The sequence below is a fragment of the Pseudorasbora parva genome, chromosome 18 (assembly GCF_024679245.1).
Source record: "Pseudorasbora parva isolate DD20220531a chromosome 18, ASM2467924v1, whole genome shotgun sequence".
Lineage (NCBI taxonomy): Eukaryota > Metazoa > Chordata > Actinopteri > Cypriniformes > Gobionidae > Pseudorasbora > Pseudorasbora parva.
Window position 1 is genome coordinate 42,216,942 of NC_090189.1, and position 16,785 is coordinate 42,233,726.

The 16,785-nt window shown below is 49.0% G+C and overlaps 1 protein-coding gene across 2 annotated transcripts; it reads left to right on the forward strand.

The window, feature by feature from the left end:
* The first annotated feature begins 496 nt into the window (after positions 1–496).
* LOC137046952 (uncharacterized) lies at positions 497–4,771 on the forward strand. 2 transcript variants are annotated; one of them, XM_067424466.1, is made up of 4 exons: positions 497–666; positions 1,669–1,767; positions 4,039–4,569; positions 4,665–4,771. In XM_067424466.1, the coding sequence occupies exons 1-4, from the start codon at positions 522–524 to the stop codon at positions 4,760–4,762; spliced, it is 873 nt and encodes a 290-aa protein (XP_067280567.1). In that variant the 5' UTR covers positions 497–521; the 3' UTR covers positions 4,763–4,771. The 2 variants fall into 2 exon arrangements, with proteins under 2 accessions (XP_067280567.1, XP_067280569.1); XM_067424468.1 differs by lacking the exon at positions 1,669–1,767.
* Positions 4,772–16,785: the final 12,014 nt, after the last annotated feature.

Sequence of the window (16,785 nt, forward strand, 5' to 3'; positions counted from 1 at the left end):
GAAGTGTTTTTTACTTTCTATTCATTATATAATCCTAAATAAAAGGCTACTCAACTGTTTTCACCATTAATGATAATAATAAATGTTTATTGAGCTCAAATCCTCATATCAAAGTGATTTGTGAAGGATATGTGACACTGAAGACTAAAATGATGATCAATTCCGCTTTGATCACAGGAATAAATTATACTTTACTAGGCCTATATATTCACAGAGAGAGAAAAGTAATTTTAAATTGTAAAAATATTTCCCAATATTGTTTTTGCTGTATTTTGGATCACATACATTTAAGACAGAAATATACAAAAGATGGATAAATTCGCGCCATTGGCCTCAGCTTCGCGCTCGACTGGCCATGATGTGTGACGTCACAGGCGCGGCAGTTCTGATCGTGACGTCACAGACGGACAGTGCTTATAACCCGATCGCGCTGAGCAAGTTGAGTTCGGCGAATATCAGAGAGAAAAATCTGCACGAAGTGTCACACACACCTGAAGTCTCCCGGTAAGCAGTTGTCTAAAATGTCGTCTACAGTAGCGAGACCTGAGGAGATGGAGAGTAGCGACGAAGAGTTCGTGGATGCGTTTGAGTATTTACCTGAGGAGAGCAATCCCAGCATCAGCGCATCAGATCCGGCGGAAAACAGCTCGCAGGACAGCCCAACAGGTGAGGGATGGATTAACACACATCAACACCGAGTAACGGGTACAGAAATAACACAGGGGACACCTGGGTGCGTCGAGAAAAAGTTGGCAAGAGCGCTCTTTTAGTGAAAATAGAGTTTGGTTCAAAATAGCAGCCGAGGGAGTATTTTGTTGCCATAACAACAGCCGCAACAAGAGAAACCGAGAAACCCGCAGCGTAATTCAAAAACACTACTTAATGTGGGACGAAATGTACTTTTAAGACTTTTTCAGTCGAGAATGTACTTTAAATCTCAAACCTGAGTTTATTTCTAAAGAGAGCGCATATCTGAATATTTGATTAGGCGTTTTCGGAGTTCTGCGATCCAGTCGATCAGCGGCGCTCATCGCTCGTTTACCCCGGGGAGAGCAGCCTTTCCTCGGCTTGACCTTCTGACGTCTGCCGCTGACTCTGCTGTCTCTGTAGTGGTTAAACATGACATATAATTCGTCAAATCTTTGGTCTCATGGATCTATATTTTTTTCCCCTGGCAAATCTTTAGGCTGAGGGCAAAGTGAAGTTTCATTACTTTATGTTTAAGCTATTTAACTTTACGTTACTCTTGTTGCCCACTAGCGCTGACTTTATGTTTGACTGAATTGTTTGCTTTATTTCTTCTTATACCTTTTACTCGTACTTTTATAATGGCTATAATACATAAACTGACATTTTAAAAAAGAGAGAGTTGTGTTTTATTACAGTGATAATATGCACACTTGTCTGAAAGCACATATTAATGTGTTTAATGTTTTAAATATAAACGAAAAGAGGCAGGGTTGTGTTTGATGCCCGTCTAGGGAGAGGGCCCTTTGAAATCCCATAAAAAGTTGTTGTTTTTTTAGCCTAATTTGAATTAATTGGCCCCTCCAATTGATGTCATTATTGATTTAAAAATATATTGCTAACACCAACTGAGAGAATGCTTGTTGCTGTAAGTAAATTATGGGCCAGGCCAGCTAACGTCAGGTTGCCAACATTAACCAGTTTCAGAAACAGCCAGTGACGCAGCAGCAGTAGCAGCACTGGCCAGTCCTGGCTGCTGTCCTGGAGATGAGGCTGAGAGCAGAAATGAGGAAACACAAGGTGAGATCATTGCTCAAAGGGCCAGCTCCCCCCTTGCTTCCTAATTGTAAGCTGTTTACCTTAAATAAGTAAGCCTTTTGATTCAATGTGTGTGCTATTGCCTAGTGCTATTGGAGTGGTGGAACGCGTGGCAGCACAGTGTAAAGCTACTAGCCCTACTATTGCTTATAATGTGTGATATATTCTCAAACTCCTTAATAAATGATCTGCCTATATTTCTGCACATGTAGATGTGCCTACTAATATAACTGTGTTCTCAAGCTCACACAGGTAATATTGATTTGAGCAATATCACAGCAGATCTCATCACTGATTTCACAAACAAAAAGACTCGTCAGTGGGCATTCTGGGATGTAGATTACATCTCATTTGACTTTATTTTATTTTTATAGTTGACATTTTTGTTAATTATGGCAGGCTTAGCTTATTTGATTGGTTTCTGAGGGTACAGTTGTCTCGTGTTCTCCTGTTCAAAAATAAATGTTTTTAATTTAAAACTTGCATTAGTATCATGGATCAAAATGACAAACCCGATGTAGACTAAGGTTTAAAGGTATTTGAGCACAAAAATAGATTTAAACACTATTTATACTTGTTTATATTCAAATAATTAAAATAAAATCATTCAAAATTGAGTTTTCATTTTGCTAACCCGCACCGTACGATGGCATGTGTAGGGGCCGACTGACATTGAGAGTATACGGGGCCCAGAGTTTGGTGCTACGCCCCTGCGGCCATTTTAATGCTGTCTCTATCGCAGAATCTGAAGTTCAGAAGCGCGAAACTTAAATCACGTGAGCGAACTCAAGACACATAACGACACTCAGAACGCATTATTCATTACACTACAGCATCGCACACAATATAACTCACATTTATCATTTATTAAGGGCTGAAATGTTGCACGCATATGTAACAAGCAAAGTATTTATCATAATAATGTTTGAAAATATCAGCTCTACTGTTATATGGGGCAAGGTACTTTAGGTTTGTTAACTGTGCTTATAGAAACTGAAGAACAAAGAATGCGCATCAGGTGAGTTTTAATCGTTTACGTTTTTATGAAGCCACTGTAAACGGTATCGTCGTTACATATTACAATGCTAGCTTACTTTGTTGTTAATGACAAAGCCTGACAGTGTCACTGCTAAATACCCGTTATATACAACTACAGACCAACGTCTGTATCCATCTATCCATTCATCCATCAATGTATTCATCTATTCATCCATCAATGTATTCATCCATTGTTTCCGCCATGTTTCTCACGGACACGCCCCTAACTCGTACAGATCTTCCCACTGGTATTTACGACTTTGTGGTGATGTTCTTGTGCGTTTAACTCGTAAAAACTATCTTCACGATCCTTAACTTTATGACTTGAATGCAGCAATAAATAGAGCCTTCTCGCAACTTCCATATTTGTGACCGGAAATTCGTAATCGTCGTGGTAATCTTCTTCCTCACCAGTCAGGGCAACAGATAAACAAATGGCGCACGCAACGAGCAAGAGTTATTGTAGCTTACCGGGCTGCTCTTGTTATTCCCAAACGCAGCCATATCTGTCGTTTTATTCCTTCCCTGTTGATGGTGAAGTTTAACGGAAATGGGTTCAGCCTATCCAGGTGGGATGATGGAACAAACTTTCCTGCTTGTGTACTACATCCCTTTTAGCGCTAAGCGGCGTATGACGCACCTCTGTGGGTAAATATAAAACCAATATATTTTTAACTCGTATTAGTTAGAAAAGTCTTTAGTTTTATCATATTTTTAAAAGAAAAATACGCTGTAGCGAGTTTTTCCGAATAAAACCAAGCGGCTGGAGGCGTATCGTGTGGGCGGAGCTAAAAAGTCAGGTGCACACGCAGCTATTGCGTTGAGAGCGTTTGAAAGCTGTGACATCCTAATGGGCCGTTCACACAAGACACGAATGAAGGTAATAAAGCGCCCTATTCGAGCGCGAACATTTTGAGTTTCCTTGCTTCATTTGCGCATGACATTCACTTCACAACAGACGTGAATTTGCATCATGAGAGGGGCTTCTGCCAGGCGGCTGAATGTCTATTCGCGTCTTTGCATTGACGTAAATCACTTGCGCGTAACGCTTCATTCGCGTCAGGTGTGAACGCACCTTGATGGTTTATCAGCGGTAAATATGTTCTAGTCATGTTTACATGATTAGTTCATGATTTATAATAACTCATGACTGAAGTGTTACATTAATCATCAAGCTGTAATCTGTGCTAATAAAACATGTTTCTAAACTTGCAGAAAAAAACACTAAATGGAGGAAAGTGAGGAAGGTGGTGAAACGAAGCTTCCAAACCGTCTCTAACAGAGTGTGTGCTCTTGTGAAGCGTGAGTCTGCAGCAGCCACGGATCCACTCGAGACCGAGGCGACGCGTGATGATGCTCAGCCATCGCCGAGCGCTTCTGTGTGCTTTATCACCTTGGAAGAATATATTGAAATGAAAGGCTCTTCAATGAAGGAAAAAGATGCGAGAATCATCATGAGGCGACTCTTTGAGACTCTCAAAACCTCCTGGGATCTTGGGGTTTACCCGCCAATCTATGTGCATGAAATAACCATCGACCCCAACACACTCCAGATCAATATAATTGACCCTAATACTCGGGCACCAAGGCAGCCATTGAAGAATATGACAGAATTTCAGCAAGCTTTACTCGAAGCCTGGTTTAATCGGTGGGAAAAATTAAAGTACGCAGAATCATATTTCAACGTGATGTACGCGCTGGTCGACAACATCAAGCGCCCGTTTTGGAAAAGGCGCGTGTCCTTTGGTGAGATGAATAACAATAAAGATAATGAATGTTAGTCATAGTAACACATTACCGGACCTCATGACTAATCTGCTTTCCTCTAATCTCGTTCACAGAATGCTCCTTTCTTCTCTGGCGACTGGCAATACAGCGAAGGTCTGAACTGGAGACAACCTTGCAGGACGTTTTAAATGATCCCTGGTTCAGCCGATGATCAGTTAAGGAGAATTTTAAGAGCTCTTACTTTACTCCACTGATCCACACACAATTACAAACACATTCAACAACAGGCAATAATCATTTGTCAAAGGGGGAGTGGCCTCAGTTAAGGGGGAGTGGCGTCAGTTAAGGGGGAGTGGCGTCAGTTAAGGGGGAGTGGCATCAGTTAAGGGGGAGTGACGTCAGTTAAGGGGGAGTGGCATTTGTTAAGGGGGAGTGGTGTCAGTTAAGGGGGAGTGGTGTCAGTTAAGGGGGAGTGGTGTCAGTTAAGGGGGAGTGGCATCAATTAAGGGGGAGTGGTATCAGTTAAGGGGGAGTGGCATAAGTTAAGGGGGAGTGGTATCAGTTAAGGGGGAGTGGTGTCAGTTAAGGGGGAGTGGTGTCAGTTAAGGGGGAGTGGTGTCAGTTAAGGGGGAGTGGCATCAATTAAGGTGGAGTGGCATCAGTTAAGGGGGAATGGTATTAATTAAAGGGGCAATGTAAAAAAAGCGCCAATGGGGCCCGGATGGCAGTGCATTTCCTTTTTTCTTTTCCTCTCTCTTCTCCCTCTTCTCTGTCACTCCTCGTGCTTCCGTCTCCTTTCTCTCGCCTCGTCTGTTCCGACTCACAGGTGTTGCAGATGCCGTGACTGGAGCGGTGTGGAGCTACTTCTCGTGAGTGCCCTTGACCTGTGGGAGGTGTGGGGGTTAGTCACATTCGTGGGCGTGGGTGGGTGGTGATCCGTTGCGGTGTAATTATTAGTTTTTTTGGGTGGGGGGGTAGGGGGTTTAGGGGTTAGTCAAGTACGTGGGGGGGGGGATACATTGCGGTGTAATTTGTTTAGATTGTTTGTTTGTTTCTTGGGGGGGGAGTTCGGGGTTAGTTATGTTCGTGGGGGGGTTGGGATCCGTTGTGGCGTAATTCGCCGTTTTTTTGGGGGGAGGGGGGGTGTTCGGGTTAGTCACGTTCATGGGGGGGGGGTTTGGGATCCGTTGTGGTGTAATTCGTGTTTCTGGGGGAGGGGGGGGGGGTGTTGCAGGTGTTAGTCAAGTTCGTGAGAGGGGGGGGTTTGGGATCCGTCGTGGTGTAATTCGTGTTTCCGGGGGGGGGGGGGGGGGGGGTGTTGCAGGTGTTAGTCAAGTTCGTGAGGGGGGGGGGTTGTAATGGGGCAATGTTGGGTGGTGTTTGTGTGGGGGGAGGGTGTTGGGTGGTGTTTGTGTGGGGAGAGTGTGTTGGGTGGTGTTTGTGTGGGGGGAGGGTGCTGGGTGGTGTTTGTGTGGGGGGAGGGTGCTGGGTGGTGTTTGTTTGGGGGGAGGGTGCTGGGTGGTGTTTGTGGGTGGGGAACCCCCAACTCTCACACCCTCACCCGCTCACAGGCCGGAGGTGCTTATGGGACGGCGCTCTACACTCCCAGTCATGGCGTCCGCAGCATTCGGGGGTTTGGACAGGTGAGGTGAGAGAAGGAGACGGAAGCATGAGGAGCAACAGAGACGTGAGAGGGGAGAGAGGAAAAGAAGACATTGTCCCGTTCCCAAAATGCACTGCCATCCGGCCATAGCCAATGGCGTCAGACTCATTCCCCCACTCCCCCAGGGTTGACTCCCCCAGTTCACTCCCCCAGGGTTGACTCCCCCAGTTCACTCCCCCAGGGTTGACTCCCCCAGTTCACTCCCCCAGGGTTGACTCCCCCAGTTCACTCGCCCAGGGTTGACTCCCCCAGTTCACTCCCCCAGGGTTGACTCCCCCAGTTCACTCGCCCAGGGTTGACTCCCCCAGTTCACTCGCCCAGGGTTGACTCCCCCAGTTGACTCGCCCAGGGTTGACTCCCCCAGTTCAATCGCCCAGGGTTGACTCCCCCAGTTCACTCCCCCAGGGTTGACTCCCCCAGTTCACTCGCCCAGGGTTGACTCCCCCAGTTCACTCGCCCAGGGTTGACTCGCCCAGTTCACTCGCCCAGGGTTGACTCGCCCAGGGTTGACTCGCCCAGTTCACTCCCCCAGTTCACTCGCCCAGTTCACTCGCCCAGTTCACTCGCCCAGTTCACTCGCCCAGTTCACTCCCCCAGTTCACTCGCCCAGGGTTGACTCCCCCAGTTCACTCCCCCAGTTCACTCGCCCAGGGTTGACTCCCCCAGTTCACTCCCCCAGTTCACTCGCCCAGGGTTGACTCCCCCAGTTCACTCCCCCAGTTCACTCGCCCAGGGTTGACTCCCCCAGTTCACTCCCCCAGTTCACTCCCCCAGTTCACTCCCCCAGTTGACTCTAGATTAAAGCCGCATCTCTTTAGCCAAGCATTCACATAATGCATCTCATCACCTTGCACTCCAGTTATATCAGCGCACATGATTGCCTTTGCTTAATGCTTTGAACAGCAGCTATGCTAATTATTTTCCTGTTCTGTTTTATTTTATCTGGACGGCCATCCCGAGGGAACTAGAGAGTCTGTCAGCTCCAGTCTGGATCCAGCCTATCATGAAGACTTCATTTTAGTTCCTTGCCACCGTCGCTTTGGCTTACTCAGTTGGGGACACTAACTTCAGATGACCATCACCTGTGACCATCACCTGTGAAGAGGTGCCTCGACTCCTGGAGGACTTCAGATGACCATCACCTGTGACCATCACCTGTGACCATCACCTGTGACCATCACCTGTGACCATCACCTAATGATGTCCGACTTTGCCATTCAGAGATAACTAATACTATAAAGATAGTTCACACAAAAATTACAATTATTTCATCATTTCCTCTCCCTCAGGTTGTCCTAACCTGTGTAGGTTTCTTTGTTCAGATATTTTGAGAAATGTAACAGCAACCATTGACTACCATAGTATTTTCTCCTACTAAGGCAATCAGTGGTTGCTCTCTGCTTGGTTTACGCCGAGGGAACTAGAGAGTCTGTCAGCTCCAGTCTTGATCCAGCCTCTTATGGTGCGTTCACACCAGACGTGAATGAAGCGATAAGTGTGAGTGATTTACATGTTAAGTCAATGCAAAGATGTGAATAGCCAATCTGCGGCACGAATTGAGCTAAACGCGTGATTCGCACAAGTTGAAAAGTTCCTCACCTGTTTATGACACAAAGAATTAAGGCAGTTCTGAAGGCAAAAGGGCCTCAAACACAGTATTAGTGTGGTGTTTCTAATAATCCTTTAGGTGAGTGTATATACCCCCTGTGTTTGACCCCCTTTTGCCTACCCATCACACACACACACATACAGCCCCTAAACCTGCCCATCACACACACACACACACACACACACACACACACACACACACACACACACACACACACACACACACACACACACACACACACACACACAGCCCCTAAACCTACCCATCACACACACATACAGCCCCTAAACCTACCCATCACACACACACACACACACACACACACAGCCCCTAAACCTACCCATCACACACACACACATACAGCCCCTAAACCTGCCCATCACACACACACACACACACACACACACACACACACACACACACACAGCCCCTAAACCTACCCATCACACACACATACAGCCCCTAAACCTACCCATCACACACACACACACACACACACACACACACACACACACACACACAGCCCCTAAACCTACCCATCACACACACACACAGCCCCTAAACCTACCCATCACACACACACACAGCCCCTAAACCTACCCATCACACACACACACAGCCCCTAAACCTACCCATCACACACACACACACACACACACACACACACACACACACACACACACACACACACACACAGCCCCTAAACCTACCAATCACACACACACACACACAGCCCCTAAACCTACCCATCACACACACACAGCCCCTAAACCTACCCATCACACACACACACACACACACACACAGCCCCTAAACCTGCCCATCACACACACACAGCCCCTAAACTTACCCATCACACACACACAGGCTCTAAACCTACCCATCACACACACACAGCCCCTAAACCTACCCATCACACCCATCACACACACACACACACACACACACACACACACACAGCCCCTAAACCTGCCCATCACACACACACAGCCCCTAAACCTACCCATCACACAAACACACAGCCCCTAAACCTACTTATCACACACACACACACACACACACACACACACACAGCCCCTAAACCTACCCATCACACACACATACAGCCCCTAAACCTACCCATCACACACACACACACACACACACACACACACAGCCCCTAAACCTACCCATCACACACACACACAGCCCCTAAACCTACCCATCACACACACACACAGCCCCTAAACCTACCCATCACACACACACACAGCCCCTAAACCTACCCATCACACACACACACACACACACACACACACACACACACACACACACAGCCCCTAAACCTACCAATCACACACACACACACACAGCCCCTAAACCTACCCATCACACACACACAGCCCCTAAACCTACCCATCACACACACACACACAGCCCCTAAACCTGCCCATCACACACACACAGCCCCTAAACTTACCCATCACACACACACAGGCTCTAAACCTACCCATCACACACACACAGCCCCTAAACCTACCCATCACACCCATCACACACACACACACACACACACACACACACACACACACACACACACACACACACACACACACACACACACAGCCCCTAAACCTGCCCATCACACACACACAGCCCCTAAACCTACCCATCACACAAACACACAGCCCCTAAACCTACTTATCACACACACACACACACACACACACACACAGCCCCTAAACCTACCCATCACACACACACACACACACACACACACACACACACACACACACACACACACACACACACACACACACACACACACAGCCCCTAAACCTACCCATCACACCCATCACACACACACACACACACACACACACACACACACACACACACACACACACACAGCCCCTAAACCTGCCCATCACACACACACAGCCCCTAAACCTACCCATCACACAAACACACAGCCCCTAAACCTACTTATCACACACACACACACACACACACACACACAGCCCCTAAACCTACCCATCACACACACACACACACACACACACACACACACACACACACACACACACAGCCCCTAAACCTACCCATCACACCCATCACACACACACACACACACACACACACACACACACACACACACACACACACACACACACACACACACACACACACACACAGCCCCTAAACCTGCCCATCACACACACACAGCCCCTAAACCTACCCATCACACAAACACACAGCCCCTAAACCTACTTATCACACACACACACACACACACACACACACACACACACAGCCCCTAAACCTACCCATCACACACACATACAGCCCCTAAACCTACCCATCACACACACACACACACACACACACACACAGCCCCTAAACCTACCCATCACACACACACACAGCCCCTAAACCTACCCATCACACACACACACAGCCCCTAAACCTACCCATCACACACACACACAGCCCCTAAACCTACCCATCACACACACACACACACACACACACACACACACACACACACACACACACACACACACACACACACACAGCCCCTAAACCTACCAATCACACACACACACACACACACACAGCCCCTAAACCTACCCATCACACACACACAGCCCCTAAACCTACCCATCACACACACACACACACACACACACACACACACACACACAGCCCCTAAACCTGCCCATCACACACACACAGCCCCTAAACTTACCCATCACACACACACAGGCTCTAAACCTACCCATCACACACACACAGCCCCTAAACCTACCCATCACACCCATCACACACACACACACACACACACACACACACACACACACACACACACACACACACACACACACACACACACACACACACACACAGCCCCTAAACCTGCCCATCACACACACACAGCCCCTAAACCTACCCATCACACACACACACACACACACACACACACACAGCCCCTAAACCTACCCATCACACACACACACAGCCCCTAAACCTACCCATCACACACACACACAGCCCCTAAACCTACCCATCACACACACACACAGCCCCTAAACCTACCCATCACACACACACACACACACACACACACACACACACACACACACACACACACACACACACACACACACACACACACACACAGCCCCTAAACCTACCAATCACACACACACACACACAGCCCCTAAACCTACCCATCACACACACACAGCCCCTAAACCTACCCATCACACACACACACACACACACACACAGCCCCTAAACCTGCCCATCACACACACACAGCCCCTAAACTTACCCATCACACACACACAGGCTCTAAACCTACCCATCACACACACACAGCCCCTAAACCTACCCATCACACCCATCACACACACACACACACACACACACACACACACACACACACACACACACAGCCCCTAAACCTGCCCATCACACACACACAGCCCCTAAACCTACCCATCACACAAACACACAGCCCCTAAACCTACTTATCACACACACACACACACACACACACACACACACAGCCCCTAAACCTACCCATCACACACACACACACACACACACACACACACACACACACACACACACACACACACACACACACAGCCCCTAAACCTACCCATCACACACACACACACACACACACACACACACACACACACACACACACACACACACACACACACACACACACAGCCCCTAAACCTACCCATCACACACACACACACACACACACACACACACACACACACACACACACACACACACACACAGCCCCTAAACCTACCCATCACACCCATCACACACACACACACACACACACACACACACACACACACACACACACACACACACACAGCCCCTAAACCTGCCCATCACACACACACAGCCCCTAAACCTACCCATCACACAAACACACAGCCCCTAAACCTACTTATCACACACACACACACACACACACACACACACACACACACACAGCCCCTAAACCTACCCATCACACACACATACAGCCCCTAAACCTACCCATCACACACACACACACACACACACACACACAGCCCCTAAACCTACCCATCACACACACACACAGCCCCTAAACCTACCCATCACACACACACACAGCCCCTAAACCTACCCATCACACACACACACAGCCCCTAAACCTACCCATCACACACACACACACACACACACACACACACACACACACACACACACACACACACACACAGCCCCTAAACCTACCAATCACACACACACACACACACACAGCCCCTAAACCTACCCATCACACACACACAGCCCCTAAACCTACCCATCACACACACACACACACACACACACACAGCCCCTAAACCTGCCCATCACACACACACAGCCCCTAAACTTACCCATCACACACACACAGGCTCTAAACCTACCCATCACACACACACAGCCCCTAAACCTACCCATCACACCCATCACACACACACACACACACACACACACACACACACACAGCCCCTAAACCTGCCCATCACACACACACAGCCCCTAAACCTACCCATCACACAAACACACAGCCCCTAAACCTACTTATCACACACACACACACACACACACACACACACACAGCCCCTAAACCTACCCATCACACACACATACAGCCCCTAAACCTACCCATCACACACACACACACACACACACACACACACAGCCCCTAAACCTACCCATCACACACACACACAGCCCCTAAACCTACCCATCACACACACACACAGCCCCTAAACCTACCCATCACACACACACACAGCCCCTAAACCTACCCATCACACACACACACACACACACACACACACACACACACACACACACAGCCCCTAAACCTACCAATCACACACACACACACACAGCCCCTAAACCTACCCATCACACACACACAGCCCCTAAACCTACCCATCACACACACACACACAGCCCCTAAACCTGCCCATCACACACACACAGCCCCTAAACTTACCCATCACACACACACAGGCTCTAAACCTACCCATCACACACACACAGCCCCTAAACCTACCCATCACACCCATCACACACACACACACACACACACACACACACACACACACACACACACACACACACACACACACACACACACACACAGCCCCTAAACCTGCCCATCACACACACACAGCCCCTAAACCTACCCATCACACAAACACACAGCCCCTAAACCTACTTATCACACACACACACACACACACACACACACAGCCCCTAAACCTACCCATCACACACACACACACACACACACACACACACACACACACACACACACACACACACACACACACACACACACACACACACACACAGCCCCTAAACCTACCCATCACACCCATCACACACACACACACACACACACACACACACACACACACACACACACACACAGCCCCTAAACCTGCCCATCACACACACACAGCCCCTAAACCTACCCATCACACAAACACACAGCCCCTAAACCTACTTATCACACACACACACACACACACACACACACACAGCCCCTAAACCTACCCATCACACACACACACACACACACACACACACACACACACACACACACACACACAGCCCCTAAACCTACCCATCACACCCATCACACACACACACACACACACACACACACACACACACACACACACACACACACACACACACACAGCCCCTAAACCTGCCCATCACACACACACAGCCCCTAAACCTACCCATCACACAAACACACAGCCCCTAAACCTACTTATCACACACACACACACACACACACACACACACACACACAGCCCCTAAACCTACCCATCACACACACATACAGCCCCTAAACCTACCCATCACACACACACACACACACACACACACACAGCCCCTAAACCTACCCATCACACACACACACAGCCCCTAAACCTACCCATCACACACACACACAGCCCCTAAACCTACCCATCACACACACACACAGCCCCTAAACCTACCCATCACACACACACACACACACACACACACACACACACACACACACACACACACACACACACACAGCCCCTAAACCTACCAATCACACACACACACACACACACACAGCCCCTAAACCTACCCATCACACACACACAGCCCCTAAACCTACCCATCACACACACACACACACACACACACACACACACAGCCCCTAAACCTGCCCATCACACACACACAGCCCCTAAACTTACCCATCACACACACACAGGCTCTAAACCTACCCATCACACACACACAGCCCCTAAACCTACCCATCACACCCATCACACACACACACACACACACACACACACACACACACACACACACACACACACACACACAGCCCCTAAACCTGCCCATCACACACACACAGCCCCTAAACCTACCCATCACACACACACACACACACACACACACACACAGCCCCTAAACCTACCCATCACACACACACACAGCCCCTAAACCTACCCATCACACACACACACAGCCCCTAAACCTACCCATCACACACACACACAGCCCCTAAACCTACCCATCACACACACACACACACACACACACACACACACACACACACACACACACACACACACACACACACACACACACACACAGCCCCTAAACCTACCAATCACACACACACACACACAGCCCCTAAACCTACCCATCACACACACACAGCCCCTAAACCTACCCATCACACACACACACACACACACACACAGCCCCTAAACCTGCCCATCACACACACACAGCCCCTAAACTTACCCATCACACACACACAGGCTCTAAACCTACCCATCACACACACACAGCCCCTAAACCTACCCATCACACCCATCACACACACACACACACACACACACACACACACACACACACACACACACACAGCCCCTAAACCTGCCCATCACACACACACAGCCCCTAAACCTACCCATCACACAAACACACAGCCCCTAAACCTACTTATCACACACACACACACACACACACACACACACAGCCCCTAAACCTACCCATCACACACACACACACACACACACACACACACACACACACACACACACACACACACACACAGCCCCTAAACCTACCCATCACACACACACACACACACACACACACACACACACACACACACACACACACACACACACACACACACACACACAGCCCCTAAACCTACCCATCACACACACACACACACACACACACACACACACACACACACACACACACACACACACACACAGCCCCTAAACCTACCCATCACACCCATCACACACACACACACACACACACACACACACACACACACACACACACACACACACACACAGCCCCTAAACCTGCCCATCACACACACACAGCCCCTAAACCTACCCATCACACAAACACACAGCCCCTAAACCTACTTATCACACACACACACACACACACACACACACACACACACACACAGCCCCTAAACCTACCCATCACACACACATACAGCCCCTAAACCTACCCATCACACACACACACACACACACACACACACAGCCCCTAAACCTACCCATCACACACACACACAGCCCCTAAACCTACCCATCACACACACACACAGCCCCTAAACCTACCCATCACACACACACACAGCCCCTAAACCTACCCATCACACACACACACACACACACACACACACACACACACACACACACACACAGCCCCTAAACCTACCAATCACACACACACACACACACACAGCCCCTAAACCTACCCATCACACACACACAGCCCCTAAACCTACCCATCACACACACACACACACACACACACACAGCCCCTAAACCTGCCCATCACACACACACAGCCCCTAAACTTACCCATCACACACACACAGGCTCTAAACCTACCCATCACACACACACAGCCCCTAAACCTACCCATCACACCCATCACACACACACACACACACACACACACACACACACACACACACACACACAGCCCCTAAACCTGCCCATCACACACACACAGCCCCTAAACCTACCCATCACACACACACACACACACACACACACACACAGCCCCTAAACCTACCCATCACACACACACACAGCCCCTAAACCTACCCATCACACACACACACAGCCCCTAAACCTACCCATCACACACACACACAGCCCCTAAACCTACCCATCACACACACACACACACACACACACACACACACACACACACACACACACACACACAGCCCCTAAACCTACCAATCACACACACACACACACAGCCCCTAAACCTACCCATCACACACACACAGCCCCTAAACCTGCCCATCACACACACACAGCCCCTAAACTTACCCATCACACACACACAGGCTCTAAACCTACCCATCACACACACACAGCCCCTAAACCTACCCATCACACCCATCACACACACACACACACACACACACACACACACACACACACACACACACACACACAGCCCCTAAACCTGCCCATCACACACACACAGCCCCTAAACCTACCCATCACACACACACACACACACACACACACACACAGCCCCTAAACCTACCCATCACACACACACACAGCCCCTAAACCTACCCATCACACACACACACAGCCCCTAAACCTACCCATCACACACACACACAGCCCCTAAACCTACCCATCACACACACACACACACACACACACACACACACACACACACACACACACACACAGCCCCTAAACCTACCAATCACACACACACACACACAGCCCCTAAACCTACCCATCACACACACACAGCCCCTAAACCTACCCATCACACACACACACACACACACACACAGCCCCTAAACCTGCCCATCACACACACACAGCCCCTAAACTTACCC

Excerpts from the sequence above, each read along its gene's own strand:
- LOC137046952 (XM_067424466.1), top strand. The coding sequence starts at position 522 with ATGTCGTCTACAGTAGCGAGACCTGAGGAGATGGAGAGTAGCGACGAA. Across the intron at positions 1,768-4,038 it reads CAGAAATGAGGAAACACAAG|AAAAAAACACTAAATGGAGG; the intron begins GTGAGATCATTG and ends CTAAACTTGCAG. Across the intron at positions 4,570-4,664 it reads GAAAAGGCGCGTGTCCTTTG|AATGCTCCTTTCTTCTCTGG; the intron begins GTGAGATGAATA and ends TCTCGTTCACAG.